Source organism: Antennarius striatus, chromosome 1 (assembly GCF_040054535.1).
Source record: "Antennarius striatus isolate MH-2024 chromosome 1, ASM4005453v1, whole genome shotgun sequence".
NCBI lineage: Eukaryota > Metazoa > Chordata > Actinopteri > Lophiiformes > Antennariidae > Antennarius > Antennarius striatus.
In genome coordinates this window covers 24,145,718-24,167,862 of record NC_090776.1, presented here as the reverse complement: position 1 = coordinate 24,167,862, position 22,145 = coordinate 24,145,718, and the positions used below count along the sequence as shown (strand labels likewise).

General features: G+C 39.1%; 1 protein-coding gene across 13 annotated transcripts in view; it reads left to right on the top strand.

Annotated features, from left to right (window-relative positions):
• Window positions 1–405: 405 nt before the first annotated feature.
• Window positions 406–22,145, top strand: part of madd (MAP-kinase activating death domain) — a 58,720-nt gene continuing 36,980 nt past the window's right edge. For all 13 annotated transcript variants that reach the window (XM_068311205.1, XM_068311215.1, XM_068311223.1 and 10 more), the window contains exons 1-7: window positions 406–719; window positions 7,726–7,939; window positions 8,405–9,049; window positions 18,105–18,408; window positions 19,369–19,500; window positions 19,619–19,732; window positions 19,850–19,930. In XM_068311205.1, the coding sequence (XP_068167306.1) occupies window positions 7,881–7,939; window positions 8,405–9,049; window positions 18,105–18,408; window positions 19,369–19,500; window positions 19,619–19,732; window positions 19,850–19,930 (1,335 nt within the window). In that variant the 5' untranslated portion in view covers window positions 406–719; window positions 7,726–7,880. The remainder of the gene's footprint in view (window positions 720–7,725; window positions 7,940–8,404; window positions 9,050–18,104; window positions 18,409–19,368; window positions 19,501–19,618; window positions 19,733–19,849; window positions 19,931–22,145) is intronic.

The following is a 22,145-nucleotide window of genomic DNA, read 5'->3' as shown; positions in this document are numbered from 1 at the left end:
TCTTTTGCCACTCTGGGTGTTCAGGCTCTGCCTTCAGTTTGAAGACGTACACATGGATGAATTTATGGCAATGACAGTCTCTTTTTGACAGTCTCTTTCCTTTCACTTGGTTTATTTACCGTGAACAACGGTACACCACTCTAGTTTGTGACCTTGCAGGGGACAGATTTGTCCAGGGATGAGCTTGGAATGAGTTTTAAAACAAACATCAGGTCACACCGTTTCCCCCAAAAGGGCTTTGACCGACCCTGATCGGCAATTAAACACAGAAAAATCTTTGCAAACTGTTCAGACGTAAAATTGCATCGCCTCCTGCAGCCATAGATGGATTAATGTTTGGTGAAGGGGTGGTTTTCGTCAGGCTTGTTTGTAGCGTCCTCTAGGTCGGGCGGTGAATATGCGGAACTCCTGCAGACGGATGAAGAGGATGTTGTGAAGGCAGGCTCACACCGACCGGGCTGCCCGTTCATCGAGCAGAGAGGCTGAGACGTTCATCGCATAATTTATCCTGCTGTAAACCAGTTAGATGGAGAAAAACACATTTTCATTGGCCATACTTTTCCAGTGTTTGCATATACCGTCGTCCGAACGGAAGTACTAGCGAATCAAACACCGCTGCCTTCCTCCCTCTGTGACCGAAAAGGACACCCACCACCCAGGCCGTCATCAGCAGCTGCCTTCGCACCGAACATTAGCGGCTACTCGGCTAATGGAAACGAGTAAGCATGTTCTTGTCTACCGTCAGTGATATTCAAACCCAAAAACACTGTCTGCGGTGTACATTCAGAACTAATTTTTTATTTGCCACTGTGCGCTGCATGTGACAAGTAGCTATTTATAAGGTAAATCGATTTGACTACCCTTAGCAGCTATGTGGCTAACTAGCTAATCCATAGGTGACGTAGGAAGCCATGAAGCTAGCTGGGTGGATGTGAGGGGATGCATCGTCGGGGTGAACATGTAGGACGAGTCCAGGCCTGACGGCGTGTCACAGAGACTTCATCCAGAGCAGCTACACGGTAATAGAACACGATCAGCTTCCTCGAAGCTATCAGGAAACTTCGGCATCATTTTGATCGTGTTGGGCCGTTAAATAGCGAGCTTGTTAAATGCTAACATTAGGACTACACCAATATTTACTAAGGTGTGAGAATTCGTCGGATTTTGGCCTGTCCTGTATATTCGTCTTTGACACACATTTAGTTGAAATCCCGTGTCATTGTGAAATCACGCATTTTGCAGCGTTTTGCAAATTTCTATTACACAATGTCTCACCTGCTTCCGACAAAACAGAGGAGAGGAGACAAAAATGGATTGACATTGGAGATGTTATGTCAGCGAGGTAAGGTGAAGAATATATATATATATATATATATATATATATATATATATATATATATATATATATATATATATATATATGAGCTCTCATCGTGATGCAATGTGAAATGAGAACGGGTACACCATTGCAACATCAACGCACTGCATGAGCATTAGATCAACAATATTTATGTTACGAAGAGACAAGTGTCATATTTTTGACTTTTATGCCCTCATTCAGCTGGGATAGGCCCCAGCTCCCCATGACCCGCTACGGCGGATAAAGCGGTTCAGAAGATGAATGAATGAATGAATGAATCCTAGACAACACTCTGCAAAACAATAGTTCCACAACAGTTTGACCTTCGGTATGACTCCTTGGGAATGGAACCCACCCCTACAATTTGGAATCCCATTGATATCATGTTTATGGCAAAAGGCTTTACCAGATACAGATAATCATGAAAAACACTTGATGCAGATGGTGCTCTGAATCAGCACCAGTAATCTAATGATTGTTCTTTGGGTTTTACCCTTTTTGAATATTCTATCAAAATTTGCTCCCCACATTTCTGTAATCCTACCAATTGAAAGAAATGTTATTAAAAGGGTCCTTTAAAAAATTTGATGCAAAATGTGATCTACTGATCAACACCTGTTTGGTATAGATGTAAAAACAGTCGATAAAAAAACAAGTACCCGTATTGGCCCGAATATAAGACGGCCCTGATTATAAGACGACCCCCTCTTTATCAAGACTCAAGTTTGAAAAAGTACTTTTTGTACACCAAATTTAATTTGAGGACTCTGCCTTTCTTACCGCCATTTTTTATTTTTCTTCTTCATGAGAGGGGTTCGCTTTGGCATGGGGACTTAAGTTCAGCATTCGCTTTAAAGATATCTGGCGCCATCTAGCGTTGTGAATGGGTAAAATGTCTAGACCCTGAATGTAAGATGACCCCCACTTTTTCAGTCTTATTTCAATGCAAAAAACACCGTCTTATATTCGGGTCAATACGGTATATTGTCTTCTATACAACAGAGTATAATTAGTGGAAGGTGAAGATCTTGTCTGTCGTTTTAAAACAATATATAATTCAGTGATAGTAGCTTAAAAACAATGCGAAGGTCATCATTACTGAGATCCCTCCCATCTTTTCATGATAATGTAAAAAACATAAATTTGATATGACAGCTTGCTTAATGGCACATGTCAGGACGGTAATTCGTAATGACTCCATTTCACCCCCCACAACTGTTACTACAACAGGGAAGCATTTCCTGCAGGAATGATTGTAAATTAAGACATGCAATTATTTTCCAATTGAGAAGGCCACTATAAATGTTTTGTTTGTGAAGTTTGTGAATAGAAATGGGGGTGCCAGATTTAACAAGGTCTTGACACATGCATCTGTTATTAAAGATGTATAAAGAGGAGAATATAGAGAATATTATACTATAACTGTACACATGGAGCATGTCATTTATTGAAATCGCTTTGAATGACAGAAAATAACTTGTATGCTATTTTGTTTGTGATATGTATCATTACTTCATTCAGATCATAATCTAAGAGCGAGAATGCAGTCATTGATAGCTACAGTATATATCTTTTCCTTGTTCTCAGTGGCCATTAGTAGGTACTGCTGTTCCCTGTGACTGGTAGAAAATGCTGTCCATGTTGGCGGCATATGAATCATATTCATCTTCTCCCTTGGCTTATATAACCAGTGAGTGTTGCCTGCAGACCATGCTGACCAGATTCATCTGTTGTGTTACCCAGTGTTATTATCTTGGTTTAGAGAATTAGACAGCACTTTGGTATCTTTTTTTTTTTTTTAATGTTTTTCTTTTTTAAGAGTGAAAATACAATGTTCAGCACCAGGCTCAGTAAATACAGTGAGTGAATGGTATTGTCCTTCGATTGTTTTTGAAAATGATGCTCTGCAGTTCCGTGTCTTGGATGAGTCTGCCTCCAGCTCCGCTGCTATATAAAATAGCCATTTTGATGTTTCCAGACCTGCATGTTAATTCATTGTCCTGATGCCTTGGGAGATAAACCGTTATAATTGCAGTGTGTGTATTTTGTATCAGTCTGCTACACCATTTTGTTGGTGGAATGTTTTTTTCTGTGTTAAAAATCGTGTTTCAACACTGGTGTGTGCATTCTTACTGTTCTCTCAGAATATACACCATGTTAATCTTAAGTGACAGTCTGCTTTGGTCTTGTACATATGTGTATTTGAATAAGGTTGTGTGTTCATTGAGTAAAGTAAGTTTACCGGCGAAAGTATTCTTTGATCCATCTGTTTTTATGGCATGACACATTTCAAATACATTGCAGTATTACCCAGCATACCTATTACTCATTTCAAACCAGTCATGTGGATAAACTTGATTTTGTTCCAAACTTAAAAAGTCTCAAATTACAGAATTTATTATTTTATGTTTTGATGCTAATCATGTAAGCTTTGTTATGTTCTGAGTTATTTAATAAGTATTAAATAACTGAGACTCTTTTACCATAATCTCTATTAAGATGTCTTTCTGGTCCTCACAAAGTTCCATCTAACAGACGTAATTAGACCCAAGGTAGATCGACATCAGAGAGCATAGATCAATTACACATTCTGTGCTTGCACACCGATGGCCACCTGAGACGTTCTTAGTCACTACTGTTCCGCTGAGCTCATTACAGCTTGCAGCAATCTGGTCTTAAGAATTTTTATAAGCAACATGCATGTTAATGTCATCAGGCTCACTAATGTTAGCTGCTAAGTATTTAGCAGCTAATTTAGTTATTCTTATTTATTTGTTGTGTAGTGAGTGGTCTGATCACGACTGGTCTACCTTGATACCTTTTCTGGAATTTCAATTAAAATAAATTCACTAATGAATGGAAAATTGTAATCTTGAAGCTGCTACTTCCAAGTTGCTTGTTAAAGGTAGAGCTTTATTAGTTTCAAACCTCCCATCCCAAAATGTACCCAGTTTTTAATTGCAATGCATTAATGGAATGTAGTGTGCATTAACCACTAGCAAGCTATAGACCCATTAGCTTATTGGCATTGAGGTGACCACCTTTAAGAGATCGTCACCTTACATTTTAGGGTTTGTGTTTCATGTTGGAGTTTCTCCATATTCCATTTGTTGGTGTTGGAATGAAGGCTGCTTGCTCAACATAGTACTGGCTTAGATAGAGCACATCAATATGTATTGTTTTTCAATTGTTTTTCACCACACATGTATTACAGCTGCTAATTTGGAGTCTTGTCAGATTAGTTAGAATGTCTTTGTCATTGTACTCGCTCACTCTTTCATTTGTTTAATATGAAAATGAAGTGTTTTGCTCCCATCCTCAACAGTATAATAACAGCTATATAAGCTGTTATTTTTACAATGCTGTTACCCACTTCTCCTCAGACTGATGTTATTTTATGACACATTTACATCCAAGAGGGAAATTTTTGACATGACAAAGAGGCTGTTATCTTAGGTTCATTTCTCATTGCGTTTCCAGTGGCCTGCTATTTAATAGTGCAAATGACTAAACAGGAAGAAGTAAGAGTGATGTGAACCAGGCTGCCATTGGTCAGTTGTTGATTCCATGCATTCCCCTATAAGGGAAAGATACAGGTCACTTGCAGTTGTGCAAACATGGCAGACATAACTATTTACCAAGTCAAACACATTTTGACTTGATTATTTTTGATCCTCATTCATTTGTTTTCCTGACCGCTTCATCCGCTTGCGTGGGTCACGAGTAGCTGGAGCCTATCCCAGCTGACATAGGGCTTTAGGTGGGGCAAACTCAGGGTGCGACGCCAGTGCACCGCGGAGCTACACAGAGACATACTGTACAAACACGCACACACGGGAAATTTGGAACAGCTATTTAACCTGAAGCGCATGTATTTCGGAGGTGGGAGGAAGCCGGGGGAGAACATGCAAACTCTGCACAAAGGGGGACTCGAATCTGGACACGACTTGCTGTGTGGTGACAGCACTAGCCACTGCGCCACAGTGCTGCCTGACTTGATAATTTGCTTAACAGAAAAGAGGAACTGATCAGAAAATAAGGTGACAAATTATTTAGAGTTGGGAGAGACTTCAGAAAGGGTGGTTATGATGTAAAAAATGTCTACCAGTGAGACCTGGTGAATGTACTTATTGTAAGATGCTGGATTGTACATATATTTGAGTGAACATGCCATTAAAGCAAAGAAGCACACAGTTGGGATGGCAGATTGGCCAGAAAAGAACCTGTTAAATTCAGAGGAAGATCCAGATGAAGAAGTGGATTTAGGAATTTAAAAAAAATAAATTTCTGAAGTGATTTCCATAGAACCTTCTGGAGGGGTGGGACTTTGGTCAGAAAACCTTAACTGACATTTGGCCTTGGCGTAGATATGCTGTCTCCTGAGTGTACTGTATTCTAGATTGGAATTTGAATTGTATTTAAATGAGTCTTAAGTTTTTTTGTTCAAGTTTTCTTCTTCCCTTCAAGCTTTATTTTCAAAATGTTGCTGTTCTGGCCCTCTAAATTAAGGGTGGTGGGAAATAGCCATCTGTAATGGTGCCTGTTAGGACAGCTTGATTATGGTGGATATCCTTTTATTCAGTCATATCAGTGAGTTTGCTTTCAGTATTGTGTGCGCAGCTCTGGGCGTGTTTTGCACACACAACCATTGCTGCAGAGATTATGCACAGTAAACTGTCATATGTTCAGGCCGTCCTCCAACCTAAGCTATATGTGTTAAGATTGAGAGTCCTACCATTTGTAGTAACTCCTGCATGATCTGACATGAATATATTGTGTAATGGATGGGTGTTTGCCTAATGATATAAGCTTTCCAAGTATGCCTGTGTGTAAGGTGATACCTCCTCGTCTGCAGTTCAATTGGTTTTACCTTTCTTGATGGCAAGCCTTTCTTTCCATCTTGTTCGCTTGGGTCAAAGAAAATGTTAAACATTCAACCCAGCAGTGGGTTTGTCATTTTAAAGAAGGACCAAGTAGCACACCCATACAGCAATAGGGTCCTGCCTGAATAAAGGAGCACTAAAGCATCTTTATAAATTAAATGCAATACAATAATTATTTTATCTCCATTTTATTGCTATAACAATTATTGGAATCGAGATCATAAAGGAAAAGAAATGCTAATCACCCTTGTGCCTCTATGTTGCTTTGTTTGCCTCAGTTCATTGGTGTCAGTCACATGGCTTTAAGGGTCATTGGAAAGTCTGTGAAGCCTGCTCATTCCATCATTAGCCCTAGGCTGCTTACTTTATCTGCAAGCCTCTACTGAGCAGCTTTTTTATTCCAGCAAAAGCAATCAGCTCCGCTGACATGAATCGTTAGAACAAGCATAATCAATACAAAAACACTTAGTTTAACCTTTATTGCCTTCCTGCTATTTGCTGGAGAAATGTCGGTCGCATTGTTTCATGCAATGCGATGTTGACTCACCATGTCTGACACTCAGCACAGCTTTATGTTACTGTCTACCTTGTACAATCTCTGATGGAAATGTCAACTGTAAAATGTGATATTTTTTTTTACTTTGCAATGTAGTTACTGTCTTTAATGTCCTGAAAAATTAAACTCTATATGTAGACCAATGAGAGTGCAGTTATGCTGTTTGATAGCAAGAAAACATCTTGCAAAATATTTTTCTCCAGCTAGACTTTCCACACATGTATAGTGAATAATCAAGAATTGTATTTCAGAAGTGGACGTCACTGGCAAATCAGAATGCAATACAAACAACTTTACTGATGTATTATTTGTTGTGGATCTGAACAACAAACCACAACACAACATTGTTATTTGGCTTCTATTGTGTTTTCTCATTAAAAATACTTTGTAGATACCTCTGACAACTTGCTTGCGAACTACCAACTCTTTAGTAGAGTTAGAAGGCTCCTTAGAAAAAATTGATAATGTATTTCAGATAACATGTAACATGTGCAGGGAAAACTGACACTGGTTCAAATTTGTGTGGACAGCACAGCTTCTGTATAGTCTGATATTTATAACATTCAGAGACTGTAAACTAGACTGACATTTTATGAAGTAAATATTTGCAACAAGTCTGAACAATCCTATACTTCTGTCTTGCTTGGTTTACCCATCACCCATCAATCCACCATGTGAAATAGTCATATGGATACCAGTATTTCCTGCCAATTACTTACACTCTTGAAAATCACTTTGCAGGTGGGTGGCATGGAACAATTCCACTGGATACAGGTTTTAGTTGGTTAGCAGTTATGCAGTGTTAAGCAACAGCCTGTCTTAAAAATGCATCCACATTGTTTGTCAATGTCTTTAACTCTAACTCGCTTCATTGAGCTGATGGTATGATCTAAAATAATAGTCTTTCTGATTTTCTTGTGTTACAGGTTTTACCCATTTTCTGAACCATCATAATGATAATTGTAGAGCTGCATTTCATCTTGACACTTGAAATGTCCCAGCTCTGATGGAAAGACACCACTGACTCTAGAGGGAGGATAAATCCTGGATGTCGTGACATACAGTCTGTGCTCAATACAGGATGGAGAAAAAGAAAATATGCCCTCGTCTTCTTGACTACCTGGTGGTGGTCGGAGCAAGGTAAGAGCATCAACAAGTCAGAATAACCATGAGACTGGCTGTAAAAATTGCTTTTAAAGTTAAGTGATAGAGGAGTGCCATTTGTTACTAATTAACATTTATTACTTTTCTTGACATGCCATTTTGACTTAAGTCAGAGGACTACTGTGAGAAGAATTAAAACCCCCCAAAACATCTCCATTCACTTTATGCTACAGCACAAGGCAACACCATCACTTATAATCACCCCATCAAGTACAATAAGCTATGTAAAAGCACACATGCTGTTGTATGGTCAGACATCGGTTTAAACTCAGTATTCACAGGGGAAAAGGATGATTCACATGAACACTCTAAAAGTAGAGGGACAAAATATCTGCCACTGTTTGTCACCAAGTACCTAGTCAAGGGGAACATTTAAGGATTTGATTTAATAGCACCTATGTTGCAGTTTTTTAAAATAAAAAATGTGTTCCGCCCTTCCAGGCAACCCAGTAGTGACAGTGTGGCCCAGACACCTCAGCTCCTCCGACGCTACCCGCTGGAGGACCACCATGACTTCCCGCTACCACCAGATGTGGTGTTTTTTTGTCAACCAGAGGGCTGTCTAAGTATTCGCCAACGAAGGGTTAGCCTTCGTGATGACTCCTCGTTTGTTTTCACACTGACTGATAAGGACTCAGGAATCACTCGCTACGGAATCTGCATCAATTTCTACCGTTCTTTTCAGCGAGGACATCACCGTTCTCGTGGGGACAAGAGCGGCCATACAGAGGCGGCGACAAAGTCGGCGGAGACCACAAGTGAAGGGTCTGACGGCAGCACTGGAGGCCCACCCTCTGTGTTATGTCCTCCTAACAATGCTGAACCAGCACCTCCACCTGCCTCTGGAGAAGAGAGCAGTGGACAACTAGGTGCAGAGCTAAATGCAGCCAAGTCCCCACAGCTCCGACGAAGCGCTGCAAAGATGGCAGCCAGGAACCGCAACAGCACGCTGACCTCGCTGTGCATACTCAGCCACTACCCCTTCTTTTCCACCTTTAGGGAATGTTTATATATTCTCAAGAGGCTGGTGGATTGCTGCAGTCAAAGGCTTACTCAACGGGCTGGGCTTCCTCGTTCCACCCAAAGGTGAAGTCCAAGTTTGCCTTTTAAAGTGGTTTAAGGTTTATTCTTAGAAGTGATAATCATCTTTGTTGTTGCTTATATCTGATATTAACATCTTACTTTGGTGTACATTAATCGATATGTTACTTTAGAGACTGTCTTTTATGTATGCTTTGGTTTGAGTCAGGTTCTTGGAACAATGAACAAAGCTTAAAATACCGAAATGTGTTGTTTTTTTTAAAGTTGAGGATATCTTTACATGTTAATTGTAGGTTTTGACACTTTTGACAATTGCGCCCCCTTGCTGCTGCAATCATGCAAATTTCCCCACTGTGAGACCAATAAAAGTCTATTTTATCTTAATCGTCGTAAAGTAAATATACTGTATGTCAATGTACTTCAGTATCAAAAGTAAGTTTGTTGCGATTAAAGTACAGGTCAAAGTAATTTATGCATGTGTTTACAGTATTTTCCGCACTATAAGGCGCACCTAAAAGCCTATAATTTTCTCATAATCCCGTAGTGCACCTTATATGTGGATTAATATTAATATTAATATTGGTTAAAAACAAGATCGCTGAAGAAAAGCTGACAGTCTGGCTGGCACTCACGCCGCCCTACACCACCAGAGAACACCCTCACAAGGTACTGTGGCTGGCCAAGCCCCTGGTAGTCAAGGGCTGAAGTGCTGCTCTCACTGACCTGCTTTCTGACGGCAGAGCAGCCTGCGGAGAGCACCGGTGAGCGGTTACGATAACGTAGCAAAACATAGGGAATTTTCAACAATTCTAGTAATAAAGTTTGACTGACTGACTGACTGACTGATCTCAGTATTTCCCAACCACTGTGGCGCCGGAAATAACCCACTTTAAACTTAATTGGTCTAAAAAATGCCAATATCGAGTGTCAGGGCTGTAATCTGGTATCTAGTGACGGTCCATTCTATTAGTCTGTGAAAACACATGGAGAAACTGGCATAAAGGCGAATGAAAGACCCTCAAAGCTGAACTTCCAGGCTTTTCTGAAAATTCGAGAGTCACTGCTAGACAAAGGTGCCTGGTGTGCTGCATTGATTTTCAAATGTCGCTGATTGGGGGGCGGAGCGGCACAGTTTAGGCTTGTGTATTCTGTTTGGCAGCGATGTGCTGTGAGATTCACGGCGGTGAGACATCGATGTTAAAGTCAGTTCTAGGAGTAAAACAACGTCGCATTAGTCAGTAAATTAGTAGCCTGACATTAAAAACTTGTTAAAAAATTGTTTCGGACACACAGTGCAGCAGCAAATAGCTGCACCTCAACTCCTACTGGACTACCGATCTACTGAAACAATATTTAATAAACGAAGACGGACGTCGGAGCTTAAATATCTGCTTCAAACTTCAGATCAGGAAATAATCCGCTCTGTTCGAACTAAGTGGTCCACTCGTAATGAATTTAACCAGTTTTTAATGTCAGGTTTTTTAATATGGCGTACGTATTTTGCCAGAGTGGCAAATACGCCACTTTGTAATTTGACTGTTTTTAGATAATTTTGTACTATTTTGTAGTACTTTTATCAGTAAATCTCAGCAGCTAAGGAAAAAACCCAAGCGTGTCGACTTATTTCTAAAATGGCAAAGTGATCACGTGATCAGGTTTCCTTGATGAGGCTGAGGCCCCGTCCACACGATGACGGATTTTTTTAAAAATGCAACTTTTTAAAAACGCATCAAACGATTCGCGTCCACACGACAGCGTTTCTAAAAAAAATCTCCGTCCACACGTAAACGCACCAGTGCGTTTTCAAAGACTGCTATAAGCATGCCAAACCATGTGGTGGCAGTATTGAGTCAAATTTTATCCAATAGGAATCCTCTGTGTTTTGTTGTCACAACACACGGGCCCATAAATATAACGTCACAGCGGTTTTCGTCGCAGGCAAGACGTCAGCGTTTTTAAAAAGTCCCAGGGATACGCCGTCCACACGACAAGGCAGACCCAGTGTTTTTAAAAAAATCCACCTTGGCCAGTGTTTTCGAAAAGTTGCGTTTTCGTTCCGGATATCTGCGTTGTCATGTGGACAGAAAGCGTAAACACAACAAAAAAGTTGCGTTTTTAAAAACTCTGTTATCGTGTGGACCAAGGTTATAATAGTTTGAGATTTTTCATTAGTTTTTATTTTTATTTAGTTGTAACTCTTTGTTTTCAATTTCAGTTTAGTTTTAATTAGTTTTTAATGCTAGTTTGCTAGTTTAGTTTTTATTTTTTGAAAATGCTTAGTTTTAGTTTAGTTTTTCTTAGTTTTAGTCTTAGTTTTAGTCTTTTTTGGTAGTAAGGGATATTTGTCAGATTAAAAAAATTAAGTGCAATATGTGTTCTATTTCTTAAGTGAGATGCAAGTAGTATCTTTCTAAAACAAAAACATGAAAAACTCAAAACCCAGTACCTCATTAAGTTAAGCTATCTGACTCCTAACAGTAGTTGTGTCGGGCTGCATCGTGCTGCCTGGCCTGGGGTTAGCATCTGTTTCAGAGGAAGGAGGCTGGGCGTTCTCCCTTACTTGCTCAAGGTAAGCTAGGTTAGCCTTCTTTTGTGCGCTTTTCAAATTGACTTTAAGATTCGTGGAATTTTTCCCCCCCAGAAAGGTTTCACATATTTTATCATGTTCCACTACAAGGCACTTACTCTTGTCTGAGACAGTCATATTCAAAATATTCCCAAATAGGACTCTGGAGGTTTCTCCCTACTTTCGCTGCCATGCCGCCCGACAGATTGATACACTGACAAAGACAGAAACTAAGCAAATTTTTCTCAATCATTTCAGTTTGTTTTAGTTAGTTTTGTAAACACACAATACAGTTTCAGTTGTCGTTTTTTTGCAAAGCCTCGTTTTTATTTTTATTTCAGTTAACGAAAATATTTTTACACATTTAGTTTTCGTTATTTCGTTAGTTTTCGTTAACGATTATAACCTTGGTGTGGACGGGGCCTGAGAACGGCCTCATTGAAATAACAATAGCCGTTCACAGCTGATTAAAGGTACTCACAGCCATAAATGCCTCATCTAGTGGACGGATGGCGCAACTACATCCACTAGTTTTTAAATTTAAAAAAAAAAAAAAAATTAATATTATGTGCGCCTTATAGTCCGGTGCACCTTATATGTGGAACAAATGATAAAATAAACAATTCATTAAATGTGCGCGTTATAATCCAGTGCACCTTATAGTGCTGAAAATTCTGTACTTGTACGAGTAATTAGTCTGAAAGCTCTCAAAGGAAATGTAGTTATCCGGCATGTCCATGTGTAGCCATGTTTCACTGAAGCACATTAGACCACATTCCCAATTCTCTCTTTGGTTCTAGACAAGTCCTGTTCGCTCCTCCATCTTTTTAGCCAGCAATTTGTCATTGTCCGTGATGACTGTCGGACACAGCTTTTATTCTCTCCTGTCCATATTCATCCCTTCTCTCCGCTGATTTCTTTCCCCATTTTCAAACATGAAATGTTGTGTTGAAATTCAGAACCACAAATCTGTTTGTGGTCAAATACAGTGTACTTGGAAATTTGGCAGCTGTTTGAAATTAATTAAAAAGAGTACAATCTGGGACCTTTTAAAACTGAATGGTTGATGAAATTAACATGGAAATTGCTACTTTTGCTCTGATGCAGCATGCAGTCTGACAATTATATAATCCTTTCTTATATGATTGACTTGAGGACAAAGATACCACCCAATATTTCGTATATTATATATTTTAATTGTTGCAAAGTTTGTGTGGGTTCTCCGGCTTCCTCCCACCTCCAAAAGCATACAGCTTAAGTGAATTAGTCACACCAAATTGTCTAAGGTGTGAGTGGTTGTTTGTCTTTCATGTGGTCCCATGATGAGCTGGCGTCTTATCTTGGGTGTACCTCACCTATTGCCCATAGCTGGCATGAGTAGGCTCCAGCAGACCCATGACCTACAAATTACAAAGGGTGGATAAGCGCTGTAGATGAAACTATTGTAATCGTCATGTCTACAAGAAAATGGATGGAAGTAACCAAAAATATTCCTCTTTAGTTGAATATTCCAAAACATTTTCGATATTTGAAATGCTCTTTAGTTGTTCTACTGTTTTCATGAAGATTTGTTTATTACCATATATGATCGTAATTTCCAAACTATAAGACTCTTCTTCCTTCTACACGGTCTTTATGGTGCGCTCTAGCAGGAACATATTGTTCAGAAAAAGGCAGTGATTAAAAACTTTCTGTGTACCACCTTTCTGTATAAATATCTTAAGTAAAAACACCGAGACATCTGTGGCTTATAGACAGGTGCAGCTTATATATGTACTAAGTTTTTCTTTTAAAAGTTAGTTGGTTTGGCTTATATTCATATACGCTCAATAGTCTGGAAGTTACAGTATATATTTTTCTCCCTTTACCACCAATTGTGACCCAATCACACCTCAAGACTAAGATCAGAGAGACCAAGGAGTACAGCAATAAGCTGGAGAGGAAGCTCCAGCAAAAGAATACTAGGGAGGTGTGGAATAGCAAGTGGACAAGCACTGGTTACAGATAAACTGTCAACAAAGGATTTAAAGGCACAGTCAACTGGGTCAACGAACTTAATCTGTTCTTTAACAGATTCAACACAGCGGTGCCCTCACCCCCTGCTGATCCAGGTCTTGCTGTAAATACCACTACGGTGACTATTAATATCAAAGCAAACGGTCCTGCAATGGGGAACACAACTTCCCTTGTCGATGTACCCTAGACACCACATCCAATTGAATTGAAGGATTACAGACCTGTAACATTGACTGCCCACATTATGAAGTCCTTTGAAAGACTTGTTCTGGAGTATCTCCGATCGCTGGTCCAATCACACTTGGACTCTGCAGTTTGCCTACCAGCTTCCTATTGGAGTAGAGGATGCCATCATCTACTTGCTAAACCATGTCTACTGTCACCTGGGCAAGGATTGTTAAAAGCTGTTGTTGAGACATTATTTTAGGGAAAACAGAAAAATTAGATATGTGGAAAAACAAATCACAATGGCAATTTCAACAGCAACCAGAAAATCAGAAATATTAACAGCTTAATACAGCTATTCAGGGTGCACCATGCAAACCTTTGGCCATTAATGAGTGTACAGATGTTACCGGTAATGCCCAGCTTTTTGTGTGTATCAGGTTCCTTCACAAAGATAAGGAGCTCTTTGCTGGGTAATAACACCACTAACACACACAAGAGGAGAGGACATGTATGCAGCAGTAAAAGAGATGCTGACACAGAGGGACATTTATCGGAAGTGGGTGGTCTCTTGTCACCTCAGATGGTGCCCCTGCCATTGTGGGAAAAGAGAGGGGGGCTGTGCCAAACAGTCAAGGTGTGCACCCTTGAGAATTATCAAAAACAAGTACCGTTCTAAGCTCACCAATGAACACCTACTTGTCTGCTTGAGAATCGCACTGAGCCCATTCCAGCCAAGATTTAAATTACAGTGGTACTTTTCTTACGAATTTAATTGGTTCCGTAAGAAATTACGTAAGTACAAAATTACGTAAGTAGAGATGCGTTTTCCATGCAAATGCCCTAATCCGTTCCAAGCCCCCAAAAATTCCGACATAAATGTTTTATAAAGCATATACATACATCAAAACATGTAACAAATACATGTTACAATTAGATTATTGCACAATAAATAAGAGTTGTGCATAACGTAAAAAACAAAGAATAAAGAATAAAATGATGGTCATTTACCTTTAACTGCTGTCCTCATTGTTTTTGCCCTCTTTGGTTCATGCGCTCCTATCTCACGATGCCGAACAACAGAGTGAATTCCAGTCCTCCTTTTGAACTTCTCGAATGCCTTAAACTCCTTAAACTTCCTTTTGTTTTAATAACGTGGTGATTGTAGATGTATTCCGGCCATATTCTTTGGTGAAATCAATCAAACGCATCCCTTTTTCATGCTTTTCTATTATCTCTTGCTTTGTTTGCATGGACAAAAAAACTCTTTTCGTCGTCTTTTCTTTTCCTCTTTTCTCCGTCAGTTTCTTGGGGTCCATAGTGAATATGTACTGACAAAGTCATTATATTTGCGCAAAACTATCAGACTACCTCACGGGTCAAGTGCCGAATGCAAAGAAACTCCATAAGCACCGTTCTAGCTCCGCACAGAGCTGGAGTGGCATCCCTCTTAGCCAATGGGATGCCAGGAAGATACGCAATAGGTAATAGCCAATTGCAGAGCAGCTACGAGAATGTTGCGTTGAGGAACCTGTGGGAGATTCAAGTATCAGCCGATACTGTGTTTTTACATTACGTAAGTCGAACTTTCTTTCGTAAGTAGAGGTAATATTTTCCTGCTGAGAAATTTCGTAAGTAGAAAATTTCGTAAGTAGAGGTACTGGCAGGCCAGTCACAGGTCCATTTCTCTCATTAAGAAAGCTCTTTGCATTTTTCCCCAGTTTTGTCTATTCTTTCTGAAGATGTTTTTTTACTTGAAGTTTAGGCTTAGGTCTACTTTTATTAATGGTAAGAGAGGTAGCTGTGCACTTAGTTAAACATATCCTGGATTGAAAATTGATAATAAATGAAAATGCCGGCTATAAGACACAAACTCGACCTGGTTTCGGACCTTTTACTAAGATAAAATTTTAATAACTCGACCTCTGTGACTTTTAATTGAATACCCCTGCTCTATGCTATGAAGTGCTGGGGCAGTGGTCTAAGGGTGGCGGACGCTAACCGACTGGATAGACTGATCTGCACGGCTGGTGACGTTGTTGGAGGGAAGTTAGACTCATTTTCTACAGTGTTGGGGGGAATGACATTGTCCACACTAAGGGCCATCCTGGACAAATAGTTCCACCCACTGTACATAATGTTTATAGGGCAAAGGAGTATGTTCAGTAGTAGAATGACCCTTCCCAAATATACTACTGAATGACATAGGAGATAGTTCTTGCCTGTGGCCATCACTCTGTACAATGCCTCACTTGGAAAGTTAGTAATGAGGAGGATTGAAGTGGACAGTAAATCTGTATATATATTTATGTATTGTATTTATTCTCCATAGTTTCTTTGGTCTTTTCTTAATTATAAATTCTCTATTCTTATTCTGACTGTGTCCTTACATTCTGAAACAAAGCAGCTGTAACTAAAATGAATTTCCCCTAGGAATCAAAAAAGGATTCTGATTCTGATTGATTCATATTTTATTTGAGCTTTGATGAAAAACCTACAGCTCTACACCATCTTTTGTTGGCTTGTTTGTTTTGTTTTGATGGTGTTGTGAGTGACTGGAGAATATTTGCTGAATTGTTACCATGGGTGAAAAATAAATTGCTAAGTGTTAATTAGGCTGTCATTTTCAACTCGCTGAGCCTCAGTGTGATTGTGGGACACCTGAGGTATACTTGTCTTCCCCACAGTCAATTATATAAAGTGTCTGTTGAACTTTTGGAGCTTCATGCTAATTTTTGTTTGCATAACTAAAGTATGTAATGTATTAATTAAAATTTGTAAAAAAAAAAAAAAGACCCCTCCGCACCAATGGATCGTTATTGAAGTACTGTGGTTTCTCTGAATGCATTGAAAATACCATTCAATGCAAAGGCTCTGTCAAAGCCAAAGAGACCTTTGTTTCATGATGTGGTTAAATGAAGTGTATTATAGCAATGACAGAGAAGGACAGACATTGTTTAATGGCTGCAAGTGCTTTGTGCCATGGCTGCTTTGACAGATTGAGGTCTCTGACTGCCTTTGGGGAGCAGCTGCAGTTGGTGGGAGGCCTTTAAAGGACTTATTTATCTTCCCCTTTGCTGCACACCGGCTGTGTTTCCACTGGAACGGCTTTAATGTCAGAATGTAGAGTGAAGGGTTTTCATGTGACTATTCTGGCAATTGCTTAGAGCTTCTTATGTGTTTGCAATCTCATTGTATTGATTTTTCCCAGTTTGATGAGTTTTAATGCAGAAAGAAAATTATCTAATTATTTAGACTAACCTATTTTTCGTCCTTAAAACAGAATTTTGCAGATTTATCTCGGGTAGGATGCTGTGGTCCCTCATATTAGATTTTGTCTTGTGAATCACTTAACACATCACAGCGTCAAATATAACAACAAATCTCTTACCAATATTTATGGAACCAATTTACAGTCTGTAAATATATTTTGAGGGTAAGGTAATAGTGGTCAATGTCAGAGTCAACAATGAAACTGTATTCCCTATAGATAAAATGTAGCTGTTTTGTCATTCATTATGGTTAGCCTTATGGTTAGGCACTCTTAGTACGAGAGTACACTTCAGGAAATAACATATCTGTTTTAAAAGAGGAAAGGTCAGCAGTGATTTGAAACATACTTTACGTGACTAAAATTATAATCTTCCCCTAATCTCAACAGTGCTTTTCCTAAACACTTCTCTGGTTAAAGGGACACATTTCCAAGCATAATCCAAGCAGCCATTATGTTTGACCAAATATATCAAGTTTGCTATCTTAAAATAGAAATTACAATTTAAGAAAACAGGAGGAGAACAACACTTAAAACAACAGTCTGTGGACACATCTTGACAGTAATTGTCTGCTGACATGTAGGGGCAGGCTTCAGTACAGGAACAGTTGCAATTTTGAGTTCCTCAATGTTAGAAAGTCACACCATAATTATATGTCTACCGATGCCTTTGCTGTTACCACAGCAACCCTTGCAGATAGGTTAGTGGTATGTGGACACATCACATCTAACCTATTCAATCAGTCATAGATGACACTCTATCTTACATATTGATTTGTGGTCTGCGGTGTCTGTGTTCATCAAAAATTTCAGATACAGTATTCACTTATTTTGGGTTTTCAAGAGAAATGATCATTTGTCTTAGTTTTATGCCATAGTGATTGAATATCCTTTGTTTATTCAGACTACTTAAAGTCATAATATTTACAAAAAAGCAGTTTTATAAAATCTATTCAGAGCATTGTGTTTATTCAAAATTGTTTTTGTCATTTTCAAATTAAGAGGTAAACAATTGTGTCTTCAAATAAGGAGATGTTCAAGTCTAGAGTTTTGAATGATATTTTGATTTATGTCTTATCCAGGGATACCATGTGGAGGGTGTTCACTGGCGCTCTGTCAGTTGAGGAGAAAAGCAGCCAGCTGCTGGCTGACCTGCGGGAGATTGAATCCTGGGTGTACCGGTTGCTGCGTTCACCCGTACCTGTTGCTGGTCAGAGGCGAGTGGATGTGGAAGTCTTGCCTTATGAACTTAAACGGCCACTCACCTTTGCCCTGCCCGACAACTCTCGCTTCTCCATGGTTGACTTCCCCTTGCACCTGCCCCTAGAGCTGCTTGGTGTTGATGCTTGTCTCCAGGTCCTCAGCTGTGTCCTACTAGAGCACAAGGTAAGGACAGAGCTGGATCCATCTTATTAGTCAAGTACGTTTGTCTGTTTGCTTTCCTTTCATTCAAGGAAGATGTGTGGTAGTCCATCCATCCATCCGTTTTCTGCCCCTGTATCCACCGCAGCGGGTCACAGGGAGTTGGAGCCTATCCCAGCTGGCATAGGGCGTGAAGCAGGGGACACTCCGGGCACGATGCCAGTGTCTTCATTGCATTAAACATCCAGCTGATATTCCATATTTTTTATGCTGTGACCGGTCATTGGTTTCTTGTAGTCTAGATTTGGACTCCGAGGCTAAAAAGCTTTCACAAAAACTAACGAGAAAAGTCTCCAATGACCTTCATCATTCGTCAGTTTTCTGTTGGCTCTAAGCTCACGTTAGCTATTTTACTGCTGTGTGGATAAAGCATGTTGGGAAAACGAAAACATGTGCAAATCATGTGACTGAAAGAGCCTCTGTTCTATAGTTAATACATGATGTATGAGTTGGTATGTATTTGAAATGCTTGTTTGGTTGGTAGTTGTGTGTAGTATTTTGCTATTCTTTTGGTTTCGGGTGACTCTGATGCAAAGATTCATTTTGTAAGAACAGAAAAAACTTCACTGATAAATGCATGTTCTCACTTTGAAAGAAAAGCTGTATTCTGTTATTTGTAAATTTCTACTTTTCAATGTATAAGTAAGAAGGAAGTACTGCCTAAAAGCACAGAAAGTGACATCCTGCCAGTTAAAATTTCACAACCAATTTCAGATATTGAGTTTATAAATGAGAGGCAAAACCTAGACATCCATCCATTTTGTACTACAGACAAAAAGAGGAAGCATAAATGGTTCATGCAAGACATAAGTGAAAACCCACCGTGTTTGTTTTGTAATACACAGGAAATTAATTTTTGTAATGTTTGTCTGATAAAACCTCTGTGCTGTGTTTTTTTAATTGTTTCATTTTCCCCTCACACAGGTCATTCTTCAATCCAGAGATTACAATGCTTTGTCTATGAGTGTTATGGCCTTTGTGGCCATGATCTACCCTCTGGAGTACATGTTCCCAGTCATTCCCTTACTGCCAACATGTATGGCCTCTGCTGAACAGGTAACATTTCACTTCTGTTTTAAGCACAATTTTAGGAAGTATTTTTCCCAAAATATTTAATTCGTAACTGAAGAGGCTGTCCAGTGTTGACGTACCGATATACTTTCCCTCCCCACAGCTCCTTCTTGCCCCAACTCCTTATATTATAGGCGTGCCTGCCAGCTTCTTCCTCTACAAAGCTGATTTCAAAATACCGGATGATGTGTGGCTTGTAGACCTTGACAGCAGCAAGGTCAGTGCAGCGACATCTGATATACTTTGTCTGTTTGTATAATGTCCAGAAAGTCTAATCCATCTATTAGTTTAACACATTATCTTACTGCAATAAACTCAGACTGTCTTTCTATAGGTTATAGCACCCACCAATGCTGAGAGTCTGCCACTTCTTCCAGAGCCAGAGGCAGGGGAGCTGAAGAAACATCTCAAACAGGTACTGCGTGTAGTTTGGCTGATTCTTTCCTAGGTGTTACTGTAGGTGTACCATTTTGAATCTGTTGTTCTGTGACTCAGTCCAAAGTCACAGGGTCTAAAGGAACATATGAACCGCTTGCAGAAAGATTTTTGGGACCCACATACTGCTCTGGAGCTAAACATGTGTGTTCCCATGTTGTTTCTTGCACAGCACTCCTATATAATTTGAAAACTTCTCTTTTAGCAGTGTGAAGAGTAGAGGCCTCATTCTTCAACGCAGTTGTATGTATTGTAGAGAAGTGTGAGACCATTTGAAAATGGTTTTGTATGGCACTAACATAAGCAAATGTTTTTCTTTTTTCCTGTTTTCTTTGCATGCTGTAGCTCTTGGAGGTAAAATCATATCCTAGGACATTACTACCAAAGCTAAACCTTTAGTCATAGTAGTAGTGACTAACTCACCCATCTAACCTGATAATCTTGTTAAACATCAGAATCTGGTTCTGATTCATGGATGCACATTTCTTTTTAAAGAGCAGCACCATTAATTGTTTCACAACTATGGAAAGTCCTGACATGGTCTTCATCCCGTAGTGCGTTAATTTATAGTAACAGCTTAACTTCCTGCTGTCCTTTGTCTACTGACAGTCAAATTGCTTAGCATTCATGTTTATCCACAATTTTTCTGAAAACTTGTTTCTTCATGCGAAAACAACTCTAGCTTATTAAAATGACCTAATATTCACTTTATTCACGTATTTAAATTTAATATGGATTAAGTCAAACATTAATGTTATTAACTGTTTTGTTCAATAGCTTCAAGAGTACTTTAAAGGAGGGCAAGTCAAAGCTTTTAAAGGAAAAGAAAAAGGCATTCATTTAATGTTAAATATAGACAAATCATTTCTTTTTCTTTTTTTTAACTTTGTTTTTAGACACATTTAAAACAAATATGACTTAAAATCCTTGCATGTACTGAAGATTTATGTAGTGTGCCTTGAATCAGAACCGGTACATTAGCCATATCTAATAAGCTGCTTTTTGTGTGTGGATGTGTGACTGGGAGGCTGGTGTGTGGGAGTATGCCAAGCCTCAAATTAGTGTATTTCTGTTGTATATTTCTGAATAAACAGAGTATTGATGTCTGAACAGAGAGAATGACATTACTGATTATCTGAAAAACGTGACGCAAAAGCAAGAAGCTGCTGTGAATTTATTATAATAAAAGGGTCCTTAAGAGGGACTGATTTATTTATTTTAGGAAAAACTGTATTTGGAATATTTCTGCTCACCTGACATTTCTGTTTTAAATATTACAAGTTAAACAGACTTTTATTTATCTACAGATGCTTCATTGTGGAAGTATTTTATGTTTTTCTGAAAAAAAGATCTGCTGTTTTATATCTCATCACCATTCCATTTAATCATTTGTATGTCCCAACTGGTCACTATTGATGGCCTTAATGTCTTATTAGTGGCTGGGCTCTGTCTTTTTTTTAAATTATAATGATTTCATTGATTTGTCTGTGTTTTTTTGTTGTCTGTCCTGTTGCGCGTGTAAAACATTGTTGCTATGTCATATGCTATGTCCGAAATTACATACTTTGCAGTGCATATCCAGTATGTGTTCTGTTGTTCAATACTCTTGTGTTGGTGAATGGTAGTATCTTTTTAGGATGTACTCCTCGGTGCATATCATAACTTTCTAAATAGCTGTAGACGTGTTATCAGGGAAATCCATGACAGTAATTTTCTAATCAAATAAAGCTTGACTAGAGAAGGGAAGCGTAAGTTGCATTTATTTAAGAAAAAATAAAATTATTTTAGAGCGTCCTTGTTTAAATTCCACTATGTTATGTTGTAATGGTGTTATCATCACCACAGCATTGCATTTTAATATTTATGCCAGTTTAATGTCTGGTGCTCACATACTGTAATATTTCCCCCCAAATTTCCTCATTTCAGTTCTGTTAGCTTCACAATAAGAGTTTGGACGAACTGAACAATCACATACTGTTTTGACACGCTAAAAAGCATGCTGTATGAAAGTTCGGACCCAGCCGTCTTCTGTTTTTATAGTCCTCTCCCTTTCTTGGTGTTTCTCTTCACTCACTCAGTCTTGCAGTTTGCAATACTGATGCCCCATCACCTTGTCAAGAACTCAATTGTCTCTTTTCCTGTCTCCCTTTGTCAGTAAATTACAGAATAGAAATTGGGAATTGTGAAGCCACAAG